Source organism: Marmota marmota, unplaced genomic scaffold (assembly GCF_001458135.2).
Source record: "Marmota marmota marmota unplaced genomic scaffold, marMar, whole genome shotgun sequence".
NCBI lineage: Eukaryota > Metazoa > Chordata > Mammalia > Rodentia > Sciuridae > Marmota > Marmota marmota.
In genome coordinates, this window is record NW_025999870.1 from 2,630,431 (window position 1) to 2,651,257 (window position 20,827).

Here is a 20,827-nt window from a genome sequence, read left to right on the forward strand (position 1 = left end):
ACGTTCTAAAGATTATTTTACTTCTCTAAACCTTAGTTATGCATCTCTGGGTCTTGAAGTCATAATACATATGGTTTTTCCTACCTCTGAAGGTTATGGGGAGAATCAAATGAGAAAATATACAAAAGAACTTTGAGAAGCTCTGAATATACGGTTTTAAAGGACCAAAGCACTACCATGAAGTCAATGTGCCTTCACCTCTACACATATACACACACCCTTACCTATTTATTCAGAGGCAACTCAAAGGACAGACCTTCTATGGGATAGAGGATTTGATGCTTTCACTTTATACCATCAAATTAATTCACCTATATCCAAGATTGAACCAGAAACGACTTTAAAAAAAAAAAAAAACACATAATACCCTCAGTTTCTTTCAAGTAATTTTTTCAACCATGATAAAATTATTAAAGTGAGGCAGATTTTATTTCCAAAGATGGTTGCAAGCAATATCTCCCATCCCACACACTCTTATTATACCATAAACTCTAACACTCCTCTTATCAAATGGCTGGTTCTATGTAACCTTCTTTTGAACCCGGATAGACTATAGTGACTACTTTGTCCAAAAGAGAATAGCTGAGGCGATGCGAATTCTGAGACTAGTCATAAAAATATCATGTATTTCTCCTTATCTCTTGGGTTACTATTAGAACCCAGAGCCAGGTTGTGAAGAAGCCCTCATGAGCCCACAGAGAAAATACCCAGAGATCACAATGCAGTACTTCCAATTAACAGCCTAGCTGAGGCCCCAGATGACTGACTGCATCTGAAGAAAGGAAAAGACATTTAGAGATATTTATTCTAAAAATAGCAATGTACCCTGTTGTATATTCCTGCAATCTGTGCTTCCTTGAGCAAGTTGCTCAATAACCACAAAGATGGTTTCATCATCAAAAATATCATGTTTGTTATGAGGGTTAAATGAGATTACACACATCAAATGCTTTGTAAACAATAGTTTTATACAAATATAAAGTTGTGCACCTTCCAAGCTATCACTCCAACACACATTTATTCAACTAAAACAAAACATCTTTAAAAATATTTTAACAATGTACAAATACATTCACTACATAATCTGCTGATTAAAAGACTCCAACAAAGTTTCTAGTACCTACAACAGAATTTACAACTGCCTACAATAATTTGCAGATTGGTTTACTCTACAGTTAAATATATTGCCTTGTTTAAGAAATATTATTAATACAAATGTATGATTTACAATATTCCCATTATAGCAAGAAAAAATAGATTCATATAATGTCTTTAGGCATTTATTATGCCAAGTATTTAAATGATTATTCTTACTAAGACATAAGAACAATATTCATTTAGTACTAAAAGATTTTATTAGTCCAGAGACCACTGAAGAGTTTCCAGGAAGTTCCAAAATAAAATCTGACCATCCTTTCCACAAAATAAATAGAACAGCAGCAATCCCTTGGGTATCCCTTAAACATAAACTATAAAGATTCCTTTTATTATTTAGGCCTTAAGTAAAAAAATAAAAGAAATTTTAGAAACTAGTTAATACTACCAGCCTGAATTTTGTTTTCACTTGTGCATGTCTAAGGTAAGCAATTTCAACATGAAGTATATTTTTAAAATTAACAATCTTTTCTACTTTTTAACTCATACACAAGCCAAGTGTTTACTCTTAATCATGGAATCAACTTATTTCTGAAAATAACTTACAGAAATAGTATGTAAACACACATACCTTTGACTAAGAACATTCTATTTTCTATGGATCAAAATACAAATATCTCTGTAACATATGTAAACTAACACATTAATTTGGGATATACGGATACATTACTATATGCATACATATGTACACCATAAAATAAATTCTGACAATGTTCTTAATGATATCATATTTCCCAGCCTCAACTATTAGAAAAAAAAATAAAAACAAAAACTTTCTTTAAAAAAGGAAAACAGTTTTCATAGTAACTTTGTAAGTGAAAACAAACAAAAAAACCCAATGCTCCTCTTTGCAACTGGACTGAGGTCTAAACAGTTCATAATCAAGAATCTCTTCGGCCAGTCCCCAATATCACAGAAAACATAATTTTCTCTCTATTCAAGAAGTCTGTTCACTTCCGGTGTTCTGCAAAATAGAAAACACTCCTTAATATTCAGTTATTTTACTTCATATACCAGGGTTTTCAAAGCACTAAACCTAGAAAATCTTGTACCTTTGTAAATAGAACCTGTTACTTTATTACATTGTATGTAATAGCCCGTCATGTCAAAAAGTGGATGTGTTACAGAGTTACTCCTTTTTTTTTTTTTTGCAGTATGGGGAAAATGAACCCAGCAAATACCATTTTCCACTCAGATGTTCATCTTATCCCACAGAACAGAGTGCCACCAGGTGCCATGTAAGACTCTAACCCTATTCATGTTATGCCAGGCTCACGGTTCAATTTCACCTATATTGAAAATCCCCCTCCACCTTCAGACACATGGAAAATCCCAAGGGGAAAAAACTTAAAAAGCACACACATGAAAATTACCCTAAGATGGGCCACAGTGAATTCTTTTACTTGGGGCCAAGCAGAAATCCTTTAGGAAGAGAACCATGACCCTAACTAGAATATTCATTTTCTTGACCTCTTGTCTTAAGAGCAACAGTATAGTAGAATAAAGAAAAATGAATTTCTTGTGTAGAGGGCTGGGTTCAAGCTCTGTACTACCTATCAGCTTTATATTCTGAAGTAAAACAATCTCAGGCTTTAGTTATCCAAAGCATAATCTCTGAACTAGAAACTTGTTAGAAATGCTAATTATAAGACCATCCACCTCCCTCCAGATCTACTGAATAAGAAACCTTAAGAGTGGAGCCCAGGAATCTTTGCACTCTAGGTGATTCTGATACCTGCTGGAATTTGAGAACTACTGTCCTATATTCAATACTTACCCAGCCTGCTGTAATAACAAATGTAAGCTATGACTCATATAAAGACCCAGTCAATTTGCCCCAAGAGATTTAATCAGTAACTATTTACCAATATGACAAATCACACTGAAAATCTGAATTTATATCCTCACATCAGGGACTACAATACAATCTTTATGTTATAGGGGAGAATATCATTCTCATATTTCAGTGACAATATGCCTTTTAAAAACCTCAGTTGAGAAGCATTTCTTAAAAATTAAATTCCACAAGAGTTAAAAAAACCATTTCATTTGTCACTGGTCATATCCAGAAAACACTTACTTGTTTTAAAAACTGCTTTCCGAGATACGAGGTAGCCATGCTGGTTAAATTCTTCCGGCTGCCCACTTTGCACCTGATGTAACCATACAGGTTGGCACCCTGTAGTACCACACCCATGATAACCACAGCCTGGGATCAGGGGAAAAATAACACAATGGTTACTGACCTAAAATTGACTTTTCTCTTAAGTCATAAATGAGACAAGGCAGACTTATGGTGAGAAAGGAAAGGAAAAAGGAAGCAAGGGTTGTGCCAAGGAGCACGATCTAATATCAAACTACCAGAAGAGGCCTGATATATGTTCTGCACAAGGCACTGGGTTATTCACTCATATTCACTCTGTTGCCACTACTCAATTCTGTTGAACACAACTGCTACATATGCAAGCTCTATGTCAGACCTGGTGAACACAGTGGAGGGGGACCTTCTCTCTAGGTCCTAAAAAAGGCATAAGGAAAAGTAAGTGAAACTAGAAAAGACTAAAATGTTACTTGTTCCTTTAAGAATCACAAAAGAACAGTCAAGAAGTAGTCAAGTTCAATAACCTGAAAGTAGGCAGAGATGGAATCTCTACTCTATGCTAATATATGTGATTGGATCCTGGGCAAGTTGACTAGGTGCCCTAAGGCAGCAACAAACAGGGGTTTGCTTTTGCCTTCAGAGCAAAGAGAGATGAGTAGAAAGAAGTATATTTCTGCAAAGCTGCTTATTCCTTGTGATCATATCAGGAATCCTATAGTGACTCAGACCACTAAAAATTGAGAATAAGAAATTCACACCCTCTCTTTAAATATTTAAGGGAGAAAAATTAATTAGCACAATGTGAGGAAGCTTCAAAGTTAGGTATTCTAGAAGTTTCTCTGTAAAGAGCCAGATAATAAAATTTTAGTTTCTGTTGCCACTACTCAATTCTGCTATTTTGGCCCCCAAAAGCCTCAGCAAATGTAAACAAAAGGGCAAGGCTGTGTTCCAATAAAAATTCACAAATTGTTGGGTTGGATTTGATTCACAAGCCATAGTCGGCCAACCCCCTTCTACAATAAACAACTCATCAACCCTTTTACTATTAAAAGTATCATTCAGGAGATGTTCACATCTACGAAAGGCAAAGAGGCTAAATGAAATCTCATTTTCCAATCCAGACTTTTTTTTTTTTACCTTTTTTCTTTCTTATTTGAGATGGGGTCTCATTTAGTTGTTCAGTTGTCCAGGCTAGCCTCAAACTTGCAATCTTACTTCCTTAGCCTCCCTCCAAGTAGCTGGGATTAAAGGCATAACTCACTGTACCTGGCTTCGGGCTTCTTCTCTTTAACCCTTAACAAATAGTATAGCTGATTTTAAGCAAGTGAGAGAATTTGTTTTTTGGCAGTACTGGGGATCAAACCCAGGGCCTTGCATGTGCTAGGCAAGTACTTTACTCTCCACTCTAAGAAGATTTAAATCTTTAAGGAACTGGTTTCAAGTGTTCCTAGTAAAAAAAGGTAGAGCTGGTACCTTCTGTTATAAGGTTGCTACTTATCCAAATAAACATACATCTTATTTTTTTTATTTACATGAATCTACTTTAACTTCCCATATTCCTCAATTGGAACGCTCCCAGGTACATATATACCAACATGCAAGGGGCACCTGAATTCAGACTGAACATGGTTCTGCTGAGGCACCAATTTTTATTCAATGGCAACAAATTTTTAAAAGTTAAAACATGCAGACTTCTGGTTTAAGACAGTGTAATAAAGTCAGACATGAACATTTCCCCATAAGATACAGACAGTACGGGTTAAAAAAAACAAAGCAAATAAGTCAATACCTGTACCAATAAACACAAAAAAGGACTGGTGATCAGAAAAAGAGGAAGTATGACACGGCTTTGCAGAAATTTTAAGGGAAATTACACTAATAATTACCATCCCCAACTAAGAGAGAAACAAAAGAACTGAGGACATAGCTGCCCTAAGAAATAATGCAAAAATAGCTATGAATACAAAAACTCCCGCCAAGCAAGGAGGAAATACCAACAGCTGGTATTTCCCTGAAAGAAGCAGAAGAGAAAGTACAGGAGGACCAGCAATCACTGACCATCTTAAGAACACTCAGAAAGAGGGATAAGACTGATGGAGAGTCTGGGTGAAGCCTCCTCCTGTCCTATGCTATGGTCTTAACCATAGGACCAAACCATGTTTCACATAATAATTTCCTATTGTTTTAGAGAAGTAGAAGCACTGCTAGAGCAAGTCTGGGCCGATTCTCCTGGATGGTGCTAAAGCTACAGAATCTCACAAATGATCTAAATAAAGCAGGAGTGCAGAACCAGAGTAGGGTCCACAACAGCTCCACTCCAAAAAAGAAGGTAAAACCCAAGCAAGGCAGCTAAAGCCTGTATGGGCAATCCTCCTCAGGCCTGCACCTTCAGGCCACCAACTAGCATTCAAACTCTAGCTCAAAGCAGCAGCAACAGTTACAGAGAACATGGGAAGGGAGTCGAGGGAAATTCAATCGCTCTAAAGTGGCAGAAAAGGAAGATCTGGACAGAGCTGCCACTATGAGTATCAGCAAAATGGAAATGAGAAAAGGGAAAGGCATCTCCGCAAAACTTCAGGGGGGAAAAAAAAAGACAGTTAAAAAAAAAAAAAACCACACTCTGAAAAAGACCAGTGAAGAATCTATTCTGAAAGAAGTATAGATCATCGGGGCTCGCATTGTGGCTCTGCAGTAGAGCACTCACCTAGCACATGCGAGGCCCTGGGTTCAATTTCAGCATCACATAAAAATAATAAAGGTATTGTGTCCAATTACAATTAAAAAATAAATATTTTTTTAAAAAAGAAGTACAGGTCATCAAAATAAACGCATTCCTGGGAATACTTCATCCTATAGAAGAACCTACACATAAGAACATAAGAATTCTTAGCATGAAACTAAGACAATAGGAGATGAAAAAGGAGTAGGCAGAGCTAGGAAATACAAATACTCCTTTCCAGACCCCTAATCTAATGTAGCTGCTGCTATGTCTGACGCACTCCACTCAATTCCTGGTATCACTGTCTAACATCTCCTATTCTGTCTTTTTTTTTTCGTCTGTAAACCCTTTACTGAAATATAAGCTCTATCAGAGCAATTGTCTTGCTTACATGGCCCCAAACAGTATTCAGTGCCCAAAAACATCTCTGATATATGGTGAACTCTTAAAAATATCTGCTGCAGAAAAGAAAAAGATGAATGATTAAAACAATTAGAGGACAGCAGATGAGAACAGATATAAAATGATACAAAACAGAAACAACTGGTATCTTGAAATTGGACAAGTGAAAAAAACTGAATATAAATAGATTTAAAAATTTAACCAAAGTCAATTTTCCTAATTCAAAGCAAAACCGGAGTCTGAAAATAAGAAGGAAACATAAGTTACAGAAAACTTAATATACAGTGAGAAAGACATATCCTGGCTATGATATTTAAAAACTTAAAAAAAAAAAAAAAATCTTCAGAGCCAGGCTCAGTGGCACATGCCTATAATCCCAGGAGAATCGTGAGTTCAAAGCCAGCCTCAGCAACAGCAAGGCACTAAGCAATTGAGAGGCTGTCTCTAAATAAAATACAAAATAGGGCTGGGGATGTGACTCAGTGGTCAATTGCCCCTGAGTTCAATCCCTGGTACCGTCCTCGCAAAAAAAAATTCATCAGAGAGAAAAATGATTCACTCCTCACACAGAGGGTAGGTAAGCCTGGTATTACAGTGTGGTGGATCTGGAATATCCCCCAAAGGCTGTTAAAAGCTTGGTCCGCAATGAAACAGGTTAGGAAGTGATCTGGGAAAGTGATTAAATCATGAAGGCTCTAACTAACATCACCAGTGGATTGATCCACTGACAGATTCATAGCTGACTGAATTATTGGGAGGGGTTAGAAAGAGTAGGAGCTGGGACCTTACTGAAGGGAGTGGGTCCTTGGAGATGTGCCCATGGGGACTATATTTGGTCTGTCAGTCCATCTTTTGTGTGTGTGTGTATGTCTCTCTCTCTCTCTCTCCATGGACTAAAGGTAGGCAGAGCTAGGAAATACAAATACTAATGTTAGCTGAAACTGAGAACCAAAATGTTTCTTCGTTTGAGTTGTTCTCATATTTTGTTACAGCAACAAAAAGCTGATTAACATACTCGCATCAGATTTCTCTAAAACATAAAAGAAACTATGGAAAAACCAAATAAAGTCATCTTCAAGAACAGTCCAATAAACTCACATTCTTAAATATGAAAAAAAAAAAAATCAAAGAAAAAGCAAATCTACATATTCTTTTCAAAAGAATGTACTATAGCTAACCAAGCAGTAAAAAAGAATCTGAAATAAAAGTGGACGCTGAATTGATGTATTTAAAAAAAAAAAAAAATAGATCAAAGACTGAACAACCAATAAAAAATATTACTTCAAAGGGCAATTGTTCCAAACCTTGACAACACAAAAAAATCATTGGAACAAACAATAAAGGAAGAAACACAGGAAAGAATAATAAGTTGTTTATTTTCGTCCCTTTCTAAACAGTCTATTGGTCAATAAACAGATGTGAGTATACTACCTCATGTTATAAAACTAACCACTTGAAAGAACTAAAGTACAAATTTAATGGACAAAATTCTGAAATGAAATCATGAATGTTAGCTTTCTTATCTTCCATATCAGGAAATTCAAAAATATTCAAAATTCACAAATATTGAGTAAATTTCCTAATTCATGAAAGTGTTATAACTATATTAAGTAGTAAAGATGAATAACAGAAAATCAATAATAAAGCATCCAAAGCCTACGAAGGAAAGTTATGAATGTCACAAAGAAAAAAAGTACTAAAAATTGTAGGAAAAACATAATTCAAGCCAAAATTTATCTGACATCAATAAATGTTATGTGGAAACAAACTCAATGGTTATAAGAACAAGATTCACAATTTGAGTCAAGTGTCAGACTGTATCTTCCAAAGATGGCAGCAACAGTATTTCCTGTTCTACAACTCTAGAACTTTCTTAGTCTCCCAATAAGAGGTAGAGCCTAATTTATATTCCCTTGAATGTGAATGGTGACAAAGATGATGCTATGATATCTCAGACTATGCTGAAAAGAGTGGAATCCTCCGTCCAAGCAGCCCAACTGCCATAAGGCCACCATTCTGTGAAGAAGTCCAAACTAAGCTACACAGAGGGACAGGTAGGGAGGCACAAACCCTCATGAAGAGGAGATGTCTATGTCCTCAAGCTTCTCCCACTACTGTATGACTACAACTCAGACCCCAAGCCTTAATCTCCAGAAGAACCCTTCCTAAGGTCCTCACCCAAGAACTATGAGATAAAAAGATGTGTTGTTCTACATCACAAAGCTTTTGGGTGATCTACTATGCAGCAACAAGTAATCAGAACAGGTCGCCAATCAACATTTTTCAGGGGGAAAAAAAAAACTAATATTATAGGCACTAATATCCTAGAAAATTGGTGGAGTTGGGGTCACAGGATCTATTCTCCAATGCTTAAGAAAAAAAGCAGTTATGAAATAGAACCTGGGAAATACAAGATAAAGCTGCCTATTCAAGATAGGTCTCTAATAACGGCATAGTGGATTATTCCAAAGTTCTACACAGACACTTACCAACCATTTTACTCTGAAGGAGAAGAGAGCACTAAAGGCAAATATCACCCACAGTATTGGACAGGCAATTAGTCCTAACCAAAAGATTCTTGATTCAGCTTCTGAAACAGTTTTATTCTCCTGAGGAGATGCCTACAAAAAAATTAAATAAAAAATAAATTCACTCATCACTGATCTAAAATTTATCAGTACAAAGTCTAACTTAAAAAAAAAAAAAAAAAAGAAACCCCTAACACACAAAGATTAATACAAACAGCTCAAGTCCCAAATTAAACCAAAAAAAACAGTTAATGCCTCAACCACAATTGTAATTTTAAGAAATGATTTTAGTATGTTTTGTTCTAGTTCCAGAATTTTGCATATTTGGGCAAAACAGACAGTTTATCATGACTCAAAATAGTAAACAACTGTCTCTGGTAGATTTCAACTCGATTCTTCTTACACTCGTGCTGTTGATTAATGAGGAAGATTTGAATGATACATCTTTAGATAAAAATCAAGGAAATCAAGTTTACAGTCATCCTTGAGATTTAAAAAGCCAAGTCAGGTCCACAGAAAAAAAATGGAAACAAGGGATTCTGAATAATGACCAAAATGTCTCAGCAAAAGTTAGGAAATTAGAGGGCAACACATTTTTTTCCAAGGTAGATTTTATAATATTAAGGAATATGGCCTCACTGAGCACAGTGCCACTCTCTGGTAAGTCTCACTTGTCAAGGCTCTTCCAAGCAGAAGGCAAGCAATTTAACAGGTATCATTTCCAAGAATTTTGTCCTCTGCCTCCCAAACTGATTTTCACAAGGGAACAGAATGTTCACTAGAGTAACAGACTAATCCAAAATAGATAAGGGTCCCCCAGGGCTCCTGAGGGCACAAACTTAAAAAAGAGACACATCAACTGAGATTTTTCTATCACCTACAATCCTTTATTCTGCTCACAAGTGTCTTTGCCCATGGGAGCAGTTATCTGCTATACATAGAGGGATGAAGATACCCAGTAAGGTGACCAATCTGGGGGTCATCAGAAAGAAACCCTCGATAGGCAGTTTGGCATGCTGTATAAACTCTGACTCAGTGTCCTCTTGGAGGATTCTGTCCTGTACACGCCTTATTTTCAGTCTGAACTAGACAGAAAAATGTGTACGTTTTGGAAAGCCATCTGGTTTAGTACTGACATGGCAAGTGATGTGGGGTAGTACTTTTAATCTTGAATACTTAATCCTTAAATATTTAAATCTACACAGAATGTATTAGATGACACTATTAATAACAAAACAACAATAACAACAAAAGGCAGCTTACCTTCCTGGACTCAAACACCCAATGACTCTTTCCATCCTCGTCAATATGATTCCACCACCGAAGGCCTACCATCAGTCTACCTGTGACATTCTAGGGAAGATTAATATAAACACACACATTTTTAAATCATTAAATAAAAGCACTATAAAATCATACCTTAATGTAACATTTCACAAACAAATCTTCATTAACCTCCAAACATGCTCCATACATTCATTATTACCTCAATAATAGCCTGTTCACAAAGCTACATAATAGCTACGTATCAGACCTGGTTAAAAATAAATAAATATAATGGGAAGTGCATAATCAACAGGAGCAGAATTACAGGGTAAGCAGAAGTCTATCCATAAATAATACCTTCCTCATTTCCCTCAAGAACATTTGTCCTTTCTCCAATTTCTTAATGCTTTCCCCTGCTCTTTGGCTAATGTGACCTACCTTTTCCCATCATAACTATGTATATTTTAAACTGCACATCCCTAAAAATGATTATAAGCATTGGCTTTCATTCATTCGGTCCCTCAAATACACTAAGTTCTCTTCTTGCTTATTAATGAAACAAATTACTTTGATAGTTTTCCCAATGTCTTGTCTATTCAACAAATATTTCCTAAGCACCTAGAAAGTGCTGTAACAAAACAGCGACAAACAGGTACCTTCCCTGTCCCCATGAAGCTTCAAGGGAAGAGAGCCAACTGTGATCAGAACTGTGAGAGAAGTTTAGAATATTTTGAGTATAACAGGGAATTGGATTGAATCTGAGTATCAGACAATGATTTCCCAAGGAATCAACATTTGTAATGAATAAGCAGTAATGTGTCATGGAGGGGATGTTTAATTGGTGATGTTCACCAAAAAGTTTCAGGGTTTCTATGAACCCGGGTAAAAAAAATATATATTTCTTCATTTTCATCAACCTCTGGTTTAAGTTTAGCATACCTTCAACTTATAAAGTGTAGACCAAAAAAACACAAATGCAGGTAGAATTAACAAAACCCGTATCTTTGTTACAATAAACTCCACATATTTTTCATTTTGTACTATACTTGGTGTAAACATCTCAACGTATTGTTTATGCTCATCACTACCTTCAAAATGGTAAGACCTGCCACTAGGTCTTACTATTAATGTGATCATAAAGTACACACTTCTAAGTCAGAAATTTCTGCAGATGCTCAAGTCCCTTATATAAAATAGCACAGTATTTGTATATAACCTTTTCACATATTCCCATATATTTTAAATTAGCTCATATAAGGTAAATGCTACATAAATAGCTATTATGTTGTACTGTTTATGGAATAATGACAAGAAAAAAATCTGTGTTCAGCACAGATGCAATTATTTTTTTCTGAATATCTTTGATACACAGTTAGTTGAATACATGCACATCCCATGGATATAGATAGCTGACTATATTTTCAATTAAGTGATTTTTGTAATCTTATGTATTTTTCTTTTATATATTTAAAAACATTATTCATAGCTTCATGACACCATGAAGAGTCCATAGCACAGAAAAAAAGATTAGAAATTCCTGTATTAAAGTAATGCGGGAACAAAACAAGCACCCAGAGAGAGTAGTAGGTATAACATCCCTAAGGAAGAAAAGTAGAATGTATGTATTAAAACTTATGACTAGGGCTGGGGATATAGCTCAGTGGGTAAAGTGTTGCCTTGTATGTACAAAGCCCCGAGTTCAATCCCCAGCACCACACAAAAAAATAAATAAATAAAAAATAAAACTTGATGACTAACTGGATAGATATGCAGTTGGAAGCTACTCCATATACTTCCATGCTCCATTTTCTAATTCTTTTGCTTTCTCTTATCTTTATTAGTTTATTTTTCTGAATTCCTCTCAAGCTTGTTTTTGTTTTTGAAACTTCTGGACCCAAAGTAGATTATTTTCATTCTTCTCTAATAATACAAGCATTTTATCTACTGACTTTCCTCTAAATTCAGTTTTAGATATATTTTAAGAGTTTGATGTAGATGATAATCGTAAGATATAAATAATCTACAATTCCAGTTTCATTTTTAAACCAAGATTTTTAGCAACTTAACTTTTTTTTAAAGAAACTCCAATTTAGTAACCTTTTTTTCCCCTTAGCTTTATTTTACTAGACCAGAAAATATAGATGCTTTCACAATTTATCTGGAGTTTCTTCATAGGGATATTAACCAACTTTTGCAAATGTTCTACCAGCACTAATGAGAAGTTATTATCTCTGGATATACAAAGTTCCAAAAACTACAATTAAACTGACTTTGTTAATTACCATCCAGATCCTTTGGGCCTTATTTTTTGTCACTTCATTCTGTCAAAAACTCGTTTCTTAATACTCCCATCACAACGTTTCCTTCATTTTCACCTAGTATTTTAATGTTAGTTTGATATAATTTTATTCTGTGAATGATCTTCACTGATTCATGATTTTTGTTCCATTTAGTGCTATTTTAAAAAAATTTTAATTGTTCTTTGTGGTTATACATGACAGTATAATATATTTTGACCTATTTATACAAACATGGAATATATCTCACACTAATTAGGATCCCAGTCTTGTGGTTGTACATGATGTGCAGATTCACTGTAGTGTATTTATATATGTACACAGTAAAGTTAAGTCAGATTCATCCCACTATTTTTCCTCTTCCTGTCCCCCTTCCCTTTCCTTCATTCCCCCTTTGTCTAATATACAGAACTTATATTCTTCCCCTCCCCCTTTGCTATGTGTTAAATTCCACATATCGGAGAGAACATTCGACCTTTGGTTTTTGGGGATTGGCTTATTTCACTTAGCATAATTAATAGTCTCCAGATCCATCCATTTTCCAGCAAATGTCATAAACTCATTTTTTATGGCTGAGTAATATTCCATTGAGTATATATACCACATTTTCTTCATCCTTTCATCTGCTGAAGGGCACCTACATTGGTTTCATAGCTTAACTATGTGATTTAGTGCTTTCTTAATCTGATATCAATTTGATTTATATAATGCCAATATTTCTTTTTATATGAATTGGTTCAATGTTATTTTTGCCTTCTTTTATTTTCTCTAATGTCATTATTTTCGTTCTCTAATGTCACTATCTTAGTTAGATATTTTGGGTTAGATTTTAATTTTTGATCCAATCTTTGAGTTCTTATCTTTACAAAAAGAAGCTTAATCAGGGCTGGGGCTGTAGCTCAGTGGCAGAGCACTTGCTGAGCATGTGTGAGGCACTGGGTTCAATCCTCAGCACCACATAAAAATAAACAAGTAAAATAAAGGCATTCTGTCCATCCACAACTACAAAAAAAATTTTTAAAAAAGAAGCTTAATCAAATTAATTTACTATTATAAATCACTGTGTACATGGGCTTTGTGACATTTATCCTTCCTTGACACCTTCTTTTGTTATATGAACTGTTTTAGTTGCTCCTGTCTTCTCTGCATTACAGAAGTCACAGCTTGTTTTAAATTTTATTAATAGTTGGCATTAAAATTTTAAAACCACTGTTTAACCTTTTTATACTGTCAGAATAATAAGACAAAAATTCCTTATAAGCCACATTTAAAAATAATATTGGAACTATTATCCCTGCTCTACCTTTTCTTGGTTTACATCAATACTATTTAGGGGTTTAGAGAGACTGCTTTTTCAAAATTCTCTCTCTTTTGACAACCACACTAAGACTTATAAAAATTATTTCAGATTAGGAATGGTCAATAGGTTAAAAAAATTCTGAAATCTGAAACACTTCTGGACCTAAGCATTTTAGATAAGGAATACTTACCTGTGCAACAGCCTGGAAACTATAAAGAACTGACTAAATGCATTTTCTCTCTAGATGAACACAAGTGGTATGAACAATAAAAAGAAACATTCATCAAAACAAATCTGTGACCGAGATACAGTAAACACACTAGAACATAAAGCAATGGAAGAAATTCAAAGAGGAAAAAAATGTCAAAGAAGAGTGCATGAAAGAAAAGCCTAAAGAAAACAGATCTCTGAAATCTCCTTCTCAGCATTATGTGGCCTATGGAAACTAGTCACTATTGAGTCAAACACTTCTAATATCTGTTAAGAAATTAAAGATCTAAAAATTGACAGGGTTGGTGGATACAGACAGATTTGTAGCATCTTACTGGTCTTTGAATTAGAACACAAATCTCTTGAAACTTCAAAATTAACCTTTTTTCACCTTTGATTTCCCTCTCCATAATTTTACTATAAAATTTTTCAAATACACAGAAAGGTTAAATTTTACAGTGAAAACCCAAGTAACTATCACTTGGTCCATACTTAATATTTTATTATAATTTATTTCATACTCATTTTTCTGAGTTATCCACCATCCATCCATCTCTCTACCCACCATTGCCTTTGACTTGAGACTATTTCCTATACTCCTTTCTATTCCCTATAACAGGGTTTCTCAACCTTGGCACAATTGACATTTTGAACAGACAAGTATTTGTTGTTGAGCAGGTGGGGGTATCCTGTACATCTCAAAGACACTGAGCAGCATACATGGCCTCCACCCGCTGTATGCCAATATTACACTTCCCCTCCACAACTGCAAAAAACAAAAATGTTTCAGAAATTGACAAATATCCCATGAAGGACCAAAGGTTGCCTCTGGTTGAAAAATAACTGCCCGGGAGCACCCACAGGAACCTCTGCAAAAAGTGGGTACTTCTTAAGTATCTGTATAGCAACTATACAAAGTTTTATGGAGAAATTATACATAGCACACCTGCAAATTACCCTGAAGCAAAAACCAGTGGTATAGATTAGAAACAATATATAAGGTCTATGGTTGCTAGTAACCATCTGTTTACCTAACTTCATAGTTAATAAAGGCTGTCATATAGCACAGACAACTCAGTAGTGTAATAACCTGCATGTGATCAGAAGGTCTGAAGTAATAAAAAGATAACATCAATCCAAAATGCCTAATCTCATATTGTTTGCTGCTTATACAATATTCAAACTCATATTAAATATAACTTTAATAAAAACAAACTTACCTTCACTGCCCAAAAGTCACATGACAACAATAAGATAATTGTCACCATACAGGCAATAAAGCTGCTGCTGAGCAATTCACAGAGAAGATAGACTATAATGGCACTGACTCGGAAGAACAAATGGAAAAATGATGCCACTGGATGTCTGGAAACCAAAACATAAGAAAGGCAATTACAATTTACTATAAGTACTTTCAGATTTAGATGACAAATGGTTCAGCCATGGCATAGCCATGAAGAGTTCTGTCAAAATAAGAGATAACTTAAAGCAGCAGCAAACCACCTACCTCTCTTAAGACCCACTATTTGACAAGGCCCTCTGTCGCAAAAAAAAAAAAAAAAATGTACTATGTAATCATAACTATTACGTCTATGAACATAAGTTTTTATAGAACACAAAAAAGCAATTTTACCTAGCTTGGATTACCAAATCATGCCAAAACAATTCCTCCAAAATCACTTCAGGAATTAAGTCACTGTCAGGTACAGTGTTTTCATTTTTTACCAGCTTTAATTGGGATATGATTCCTACGTAACTCAACCTACATAAAAGTGAACAATTTAATGGATTTTAGTATATTCACAGAGGTGTGTATTCATCACTACAGTCAGAAAAAAAAAACCCCTCTGGCAATCAGATGGCTAACCATCTCAGTCCTAAACAACCAACAAACTATTCTTTGTCTCTACAGATTTGCATATTCTAGACACATCATATAAATAAACCCATACAACATTTGGTCATTTGTGACTACTATCTTTCACTTAGCATGTTTTCAAGATTGGGTAGAATTGCCGGGCACAGTGGCACACACCTATAATCTCAGCGGCTCAGGAGGTTGAGGCAGGAGGATGGCAAGTTCAAAGCCAACCCCAGCAATGGCGAGGCTCTAAGCAATTCTGCAAGAGGCTGTCTCTAAATAAAATTCAAAATAGGGCTGGGGATGTGGCTCAGTGGTTGAGCGGCCCTGAGTTCAATCCCCAGTATCACCCCACCAAAAAAGAATATAAATACGCATTTATAAATTTGCACAAAAATCAAAGTGTAACTTACTTATAGAAATTATATTTTAAAATGGTGCATTCTTGGAAAAACAACTAGCACAGAATTTAAAACTGATGTTCACTGGGGAATAAGATTGATCAAATATAATATAAATATATATTCACATAATAGATTCTAAAATGTATAATTACAATGCACCAATTGAAAGAACACCAGTATTCAAAAAATTGAACTTGCTAATTTGAAAACTCAGTATTAACATTCCATATGCCAATTATTCCCAAGAAAATCTGAAGTTACCTTTGTCTGACACTAAATCAAACTAGCAACATAGAATTAATAAACACATTGCAACCACTGCCTTGAATCTCATCAGCTGGCACCAATACATGGACACCACAGCACTGGGCACCAATACAACCCATCTAACTTATCCCCATACCGGATTTTGGATTTTCTTGGTCTATTAGTTGTCTCTTCTTCTGCATCAAACAATGAAACATCTTCAGTATCATCATTGCTGTCCTAGGAGGAACATTAAATATCCATGAAGCAAAATGAAATTCAGTATTTACATTCCTACTATATACAAGGCTGATCACTTGTTAAAATGGAAGATAAAATTACACGGACATAGCATCAGAAATTCACAACTTAGGAAAGAGACACCTGTAGACCCTCTACTACCCTACCACTCCAAACACCTGACAAATACCCCTGCATTCAGGAATCAACTGTCTCCATCTCAGCAGCTGGGAGAAATTATGCATAGCACAACTGCAAATTACCCTGAAGCAAAACCAGTGGTATGGATTAGAAACAATGGAGTGCAGATGATGTGCCTACAAACTTAACATTTATTCTTAGCGCTCTCACAATTGTCACAGAAACCCAAAGATACTGGGAATAAACTCAATTTTTTTTTTGGCTCCTTCACAAAACCATCTGACACACCCTTATTTCCATGACTCCTCACAATGCTATTATCTGATAATAGCTGGCTAAACCCACTATTTGTGCTTATAATCCTTTTTCATGCTTCCTCAGAAGCATTTTATTTATACCTTCTTGTGTCTTTATACATTTTTACTGAGTCTTTTTAAGAATATAAACTTCTTCAAGTGCCATTTATAGCTCAAAAAATATTTAAAAAACCTTGATCCCCTCTGTCTTCTACTTTCCCACTGCACTCCTGTCTTCACAGATGTAGGATTCTCAAGAGTGGTTCATAGTCTAACCTATTTCTACTCCTGTTAAGCCTCATACACAACCCTGCTCACTGTGCCTTCCTAGTGCCACTCACCAGCCTCCCTGCCTTTATTTCTAGTCTCATTCACACTACTCCATTCTAGTCTCTTCTCCACATAACCCACAGAGCAATCATCCACCGTGGAAATCATACCATGTCACTACCCTGCTAAAACTTTTCAATTGTGCTCCTCCACATACAGGATAAAATAACTTCTTCACATAAAGCACACATCACATGATCTCCTACTAATCTTCCAACACTCTCTCCCACTAGATCTTGCAGCAATGCATTTACTATATGGTCTCTCCCACCTTTCTTTCATGTTTTCATTTTTTTCTACTCAAAAGCTCTTCCCTTCCCTACCTCCTCTCCATCTTGCAGTTATTAGTTCTGCATTCTCAAGTTATATTTACTACAGTAAAAAAAAACATGTGTGTAACAGATTTGGGGGTAAATTAAAAAGTCTGATTTTGAGCACATTAAGATACTAGTATAAGAACTATATAAAAAAATTTGAGAGGGGTGACCTTTAGTGTTATAAGCAATGGACTGACACATTCAGACTCCTAAGAAAATTCCTGCTGCTGTATGAAGAATCTGGAGGGTAAAGAGGGGAGGGGAAGAAATAAAAGCATAAAACTAGAAAACTGGTTAGGAGCCTACTCAAATAATGAAGCCAAGAAGTAAGGGGCTGTTCCAGGTAAATGCAGTGGAGATGGTGAAAAATGGGCAGATTCCAAATACTTAAGAACTGACAGGATTACCTGATGGACTAAAAATGGAGTTAATATAGGTAAGATGTCAAGGAAGATTCCAAAGTTTTTGTCTGAACAGTTAAAAGGAGATGCCAAATATAGACTCTGGACACTCCAATATCTTGAGTAAAAAATGTGAGAATAAACAGTGGGAACTAAGAAGGAGTACTAAAAAGAGTGGTAGGTAACCCAAGAGAAGGTAGTGATCTGGAAGGCCCAGGAAGTATTTCCAGGAGAATTCAATTTTGTCAGATGTTCTTAACAAGTAAAATGAAAACCAAAGTGACTACTATATTTTGAACAGTTGACCTCAATAAGACCAGAACAGGAGGGGAAGGGGTCGAAAAGTTGACTAGAAGTGACAGAATGGGGTGACAGTTGAAAGACTATGTGGGCATAAGTTTTTATTTTTGAAGACAGGAGAAATTAAAGCATGTTTACGTGAAATGTGAACAAGCTTATCAAATTGGGGGTGAGGGGAGGGGACTGGCAATGCAAGATAAAAGAACTGCTGCAACAATGCTTTGCAATGGGCAGGAGGGGATGGTCAAAAAATAAAGCACAGACAGTTCAATTATAAAATACAAGTGCAATTATGGGTAAAAATGCAAATAGGTAGGCAGGTGGTATGAAAATTCTTTTCTAATTACTTCCATTTCTCAGTGAAACAAGAAGCAAGATTACCAGCTGAGAGAAGACAAGGGAGGAAATGTTGAAGGACTGAGAAAAGTTTTAGTGCACAAGTTGCCAAAGAAGGAGGTTGCTGGCACAGAAATGCAGGGTTGTCTGGCAGCATGAGAGACTAATTTGAGGTTCACGATCACAAACTTATAAAGTAGAAACAACTGACATAGTTTTGTCTATTTCTTCAGCCTCATTAGGCCTGGGTGCAAATTTACAGAGCTGAATTTAAATCACCACTGGATTTTCTCAAGTCACCCTGTAGTAGTCTTTTCTGACCATAAATCCTAGTTATCCTAACTTCAGATACATGCTATTTCATCACCTCGACTTTGCTATTATAATCTGAAAGTAACTTAGGTTATTTTACTTATCACATCTCCCCTCCCTACCTGCTTTATGCCCCATTTTCTTGAACCCACCCACCCCAAACCTGACAATGCAGGAAAAGAAACCTATCTACACTTTTCACATCCCTATCCCTGGAACCCAGATCAGTGCCTAAGCTACAATTCCTAGGTAAATTGTGAAACAAAAGAAAAAAAAAAAACACTAATATAATCTAAATGGAAGTACCCTATAAACAGTAATTTTTTAAAGGGGGACATTATTAAATTACACTTATTAATCTCCAGTCGAAAACCTCTGGACCACAATTACATTTTAAGGGCACAAACGCGATAATCAATATTAATGTGGTAACAGCTACCTGAACGCAAGGCTCTGCCAGCGTCTCCTATTCCTACAGGATTGCAGGGCACCCCTACAGGGAAGGTCACAAGGGAGCTTAAGAGGTGCCCGGAGGCCGCTCCCCTTTCACCTCCTCGCGTGCACGACGACGGGCCGAGGAAAAAGACCACCCGCAACCCACCCACCATACAGAGAACTTCTGCAGCCCAGCATCGGAGGCGCCCAGCGCTGGGCGTTGGTTGAGGACGGGCTTCTCCTCTCCACACCCCCAAGCTTCCCGAGCTCGACGACTCCTGGGTCACTGTCTCCTACGAGGGCCTCCGAGCACCCAGAACACCTCCGCGACAACTACCCACGGTCCTCCATTCCCTCCCGCCCACCTCGCTGTTCCTCAAGACGAACAGCCGGAGGGGACGCGATCACAACCGCCCCTGTGCGCCCGGCTCACTCCACAAACCCTCCAGGAGGGACCCTCCCACCCGCCAAGCCTCGGCCACCCGCTCTCCGCGCCCACAGCCCCTCACCTGAGACAACATGGCGACCGTGCGCCAACCCCACTTCCGGGAATCACGCCAGCGCACCAGCTGTCAAATCCGGTCTGCAAATTTACGTGGCCTCTTCCCTACAATCCGGGAGGGGCCCATGTACAGCCCTAGCCCGGCTTGGCTTCCCGGATGCACTTCCGCTTCTAGGAGTCTCGCGGGAGGAGCAACACCGGGAGGGGAGGTGCAAGGGGTTATTCCGGGGCGGGGCGATCCGGGGCAGGGCGAGAAGTGCTGGTGGGTTCTGGTCCGAGTAGAAGCAAAAACCCGCTGGGAAAGAAGCCCGTTACCACAGTTGGCCCTAAGGAAAAGTTGCGTGGTTTCTTAAAGGGAAACATGTTTCGCGGCTTTGAAGTGCAAACTGTGAAGTCATTCTCGCCAAGGCCGATGCCCTGAGTGCAGAGGGCCAGGTTTTATTCCATGGCATTTAACTTCATTGGAATATCTGACAGTGACCTGTATTTCTGAATAGTACTACTTTTGCTCTTTGAATTTTAGAAGCAATTGGAAAAGTAAAGGTGGCCTTGGGAAGGGATAAAAAGTTAATCAAATCAATGGAAATAACCTGATGACGGTTGAGGACGACGGGCGACCTGGCGTTTGGGCGCCTGGATTTCAGCCTCCTGCCCTTATTACCAATTAAATAATCAACCTCTCTGTACTTTTTTCCTTGATCTTAAAGTGGAAGTGACGATAGCATCCT

At 36.9% G+C, this 20,827-nt stretch overlaps 1 protein-coding gene across 4 annotated transcripts; it reads right to left on the minus strand.

Annotated features, from left to right (window-relative positions):
- Positions 1-888: 888 nt before the first annotated feature.
- On the minus strand, positions 889-20,265 carry Tvp23c (trans-golgi network vesicle protein 23 homolog C). Of its 4 annotated transcripts, XM_048784222.1 has the most exons (8): positions 19,602-19,929; positions 16,647-16,729; positions 15,486-15,517; positions 15,199-15,343; positions 10,169-10,258; positions 8,867-8,998; positions 3,236-3,364; positions 889-2,119 (listed from the first exon to the last, which is right to left on the minus strand). In XM_048784222.1, exons 4-8 carry the CDS (start codon positions 15,244-15,246, stop codon positions 2,093-2,095), a joined length of 426 nt encoding a protein of 141 aa, XP_048640179.1. In that variant the 5' UTR covers positions 15,247-15,343; positions 15,486-15,517; positions 16,647-16,729; positions 19,602-19,929; the 3' UTR covers positions 889-2,092. The 4 variants fall into 4 exon arrangements, with proteins under 4 accessions (XP_048640179.1, XP_015361589.2, XP_048640169.1 ...); XM_015506103.2 differs by lacking the exons at positions 15,486-15,517; positions 19,602-19,929 and adding an exon at positions 20,107-20,265; XM_048784212.1 differs by lacking the exons at positions 15,486-15,517; positions 19,602-19,929 and adding an exon at positions 19,963-20,058.
- Positions 20,266-20,827: the final 562 nt, after the last annotated feature.

Bases quoted from the DNA above. Each gene is read 5' to 3' on its own strand.
- Tvp23c (XM_015506103.2), bottom strand. The intron at 3,365-8,866 runs GTAAGTGTCTGT...CCCTGATCCCAG, and splicing joins CCTTCAGAGTAAAATGGTTG to GCTGTGGTTATCATGGGTGT. The intron at 2,120-3,235 runs GTAAGTGTTTTC...TCTATTTTGCAG, and splicing joins GAAAGCAGTTTTTAAAACAA to AACACCGGAAGTGAACAGAC.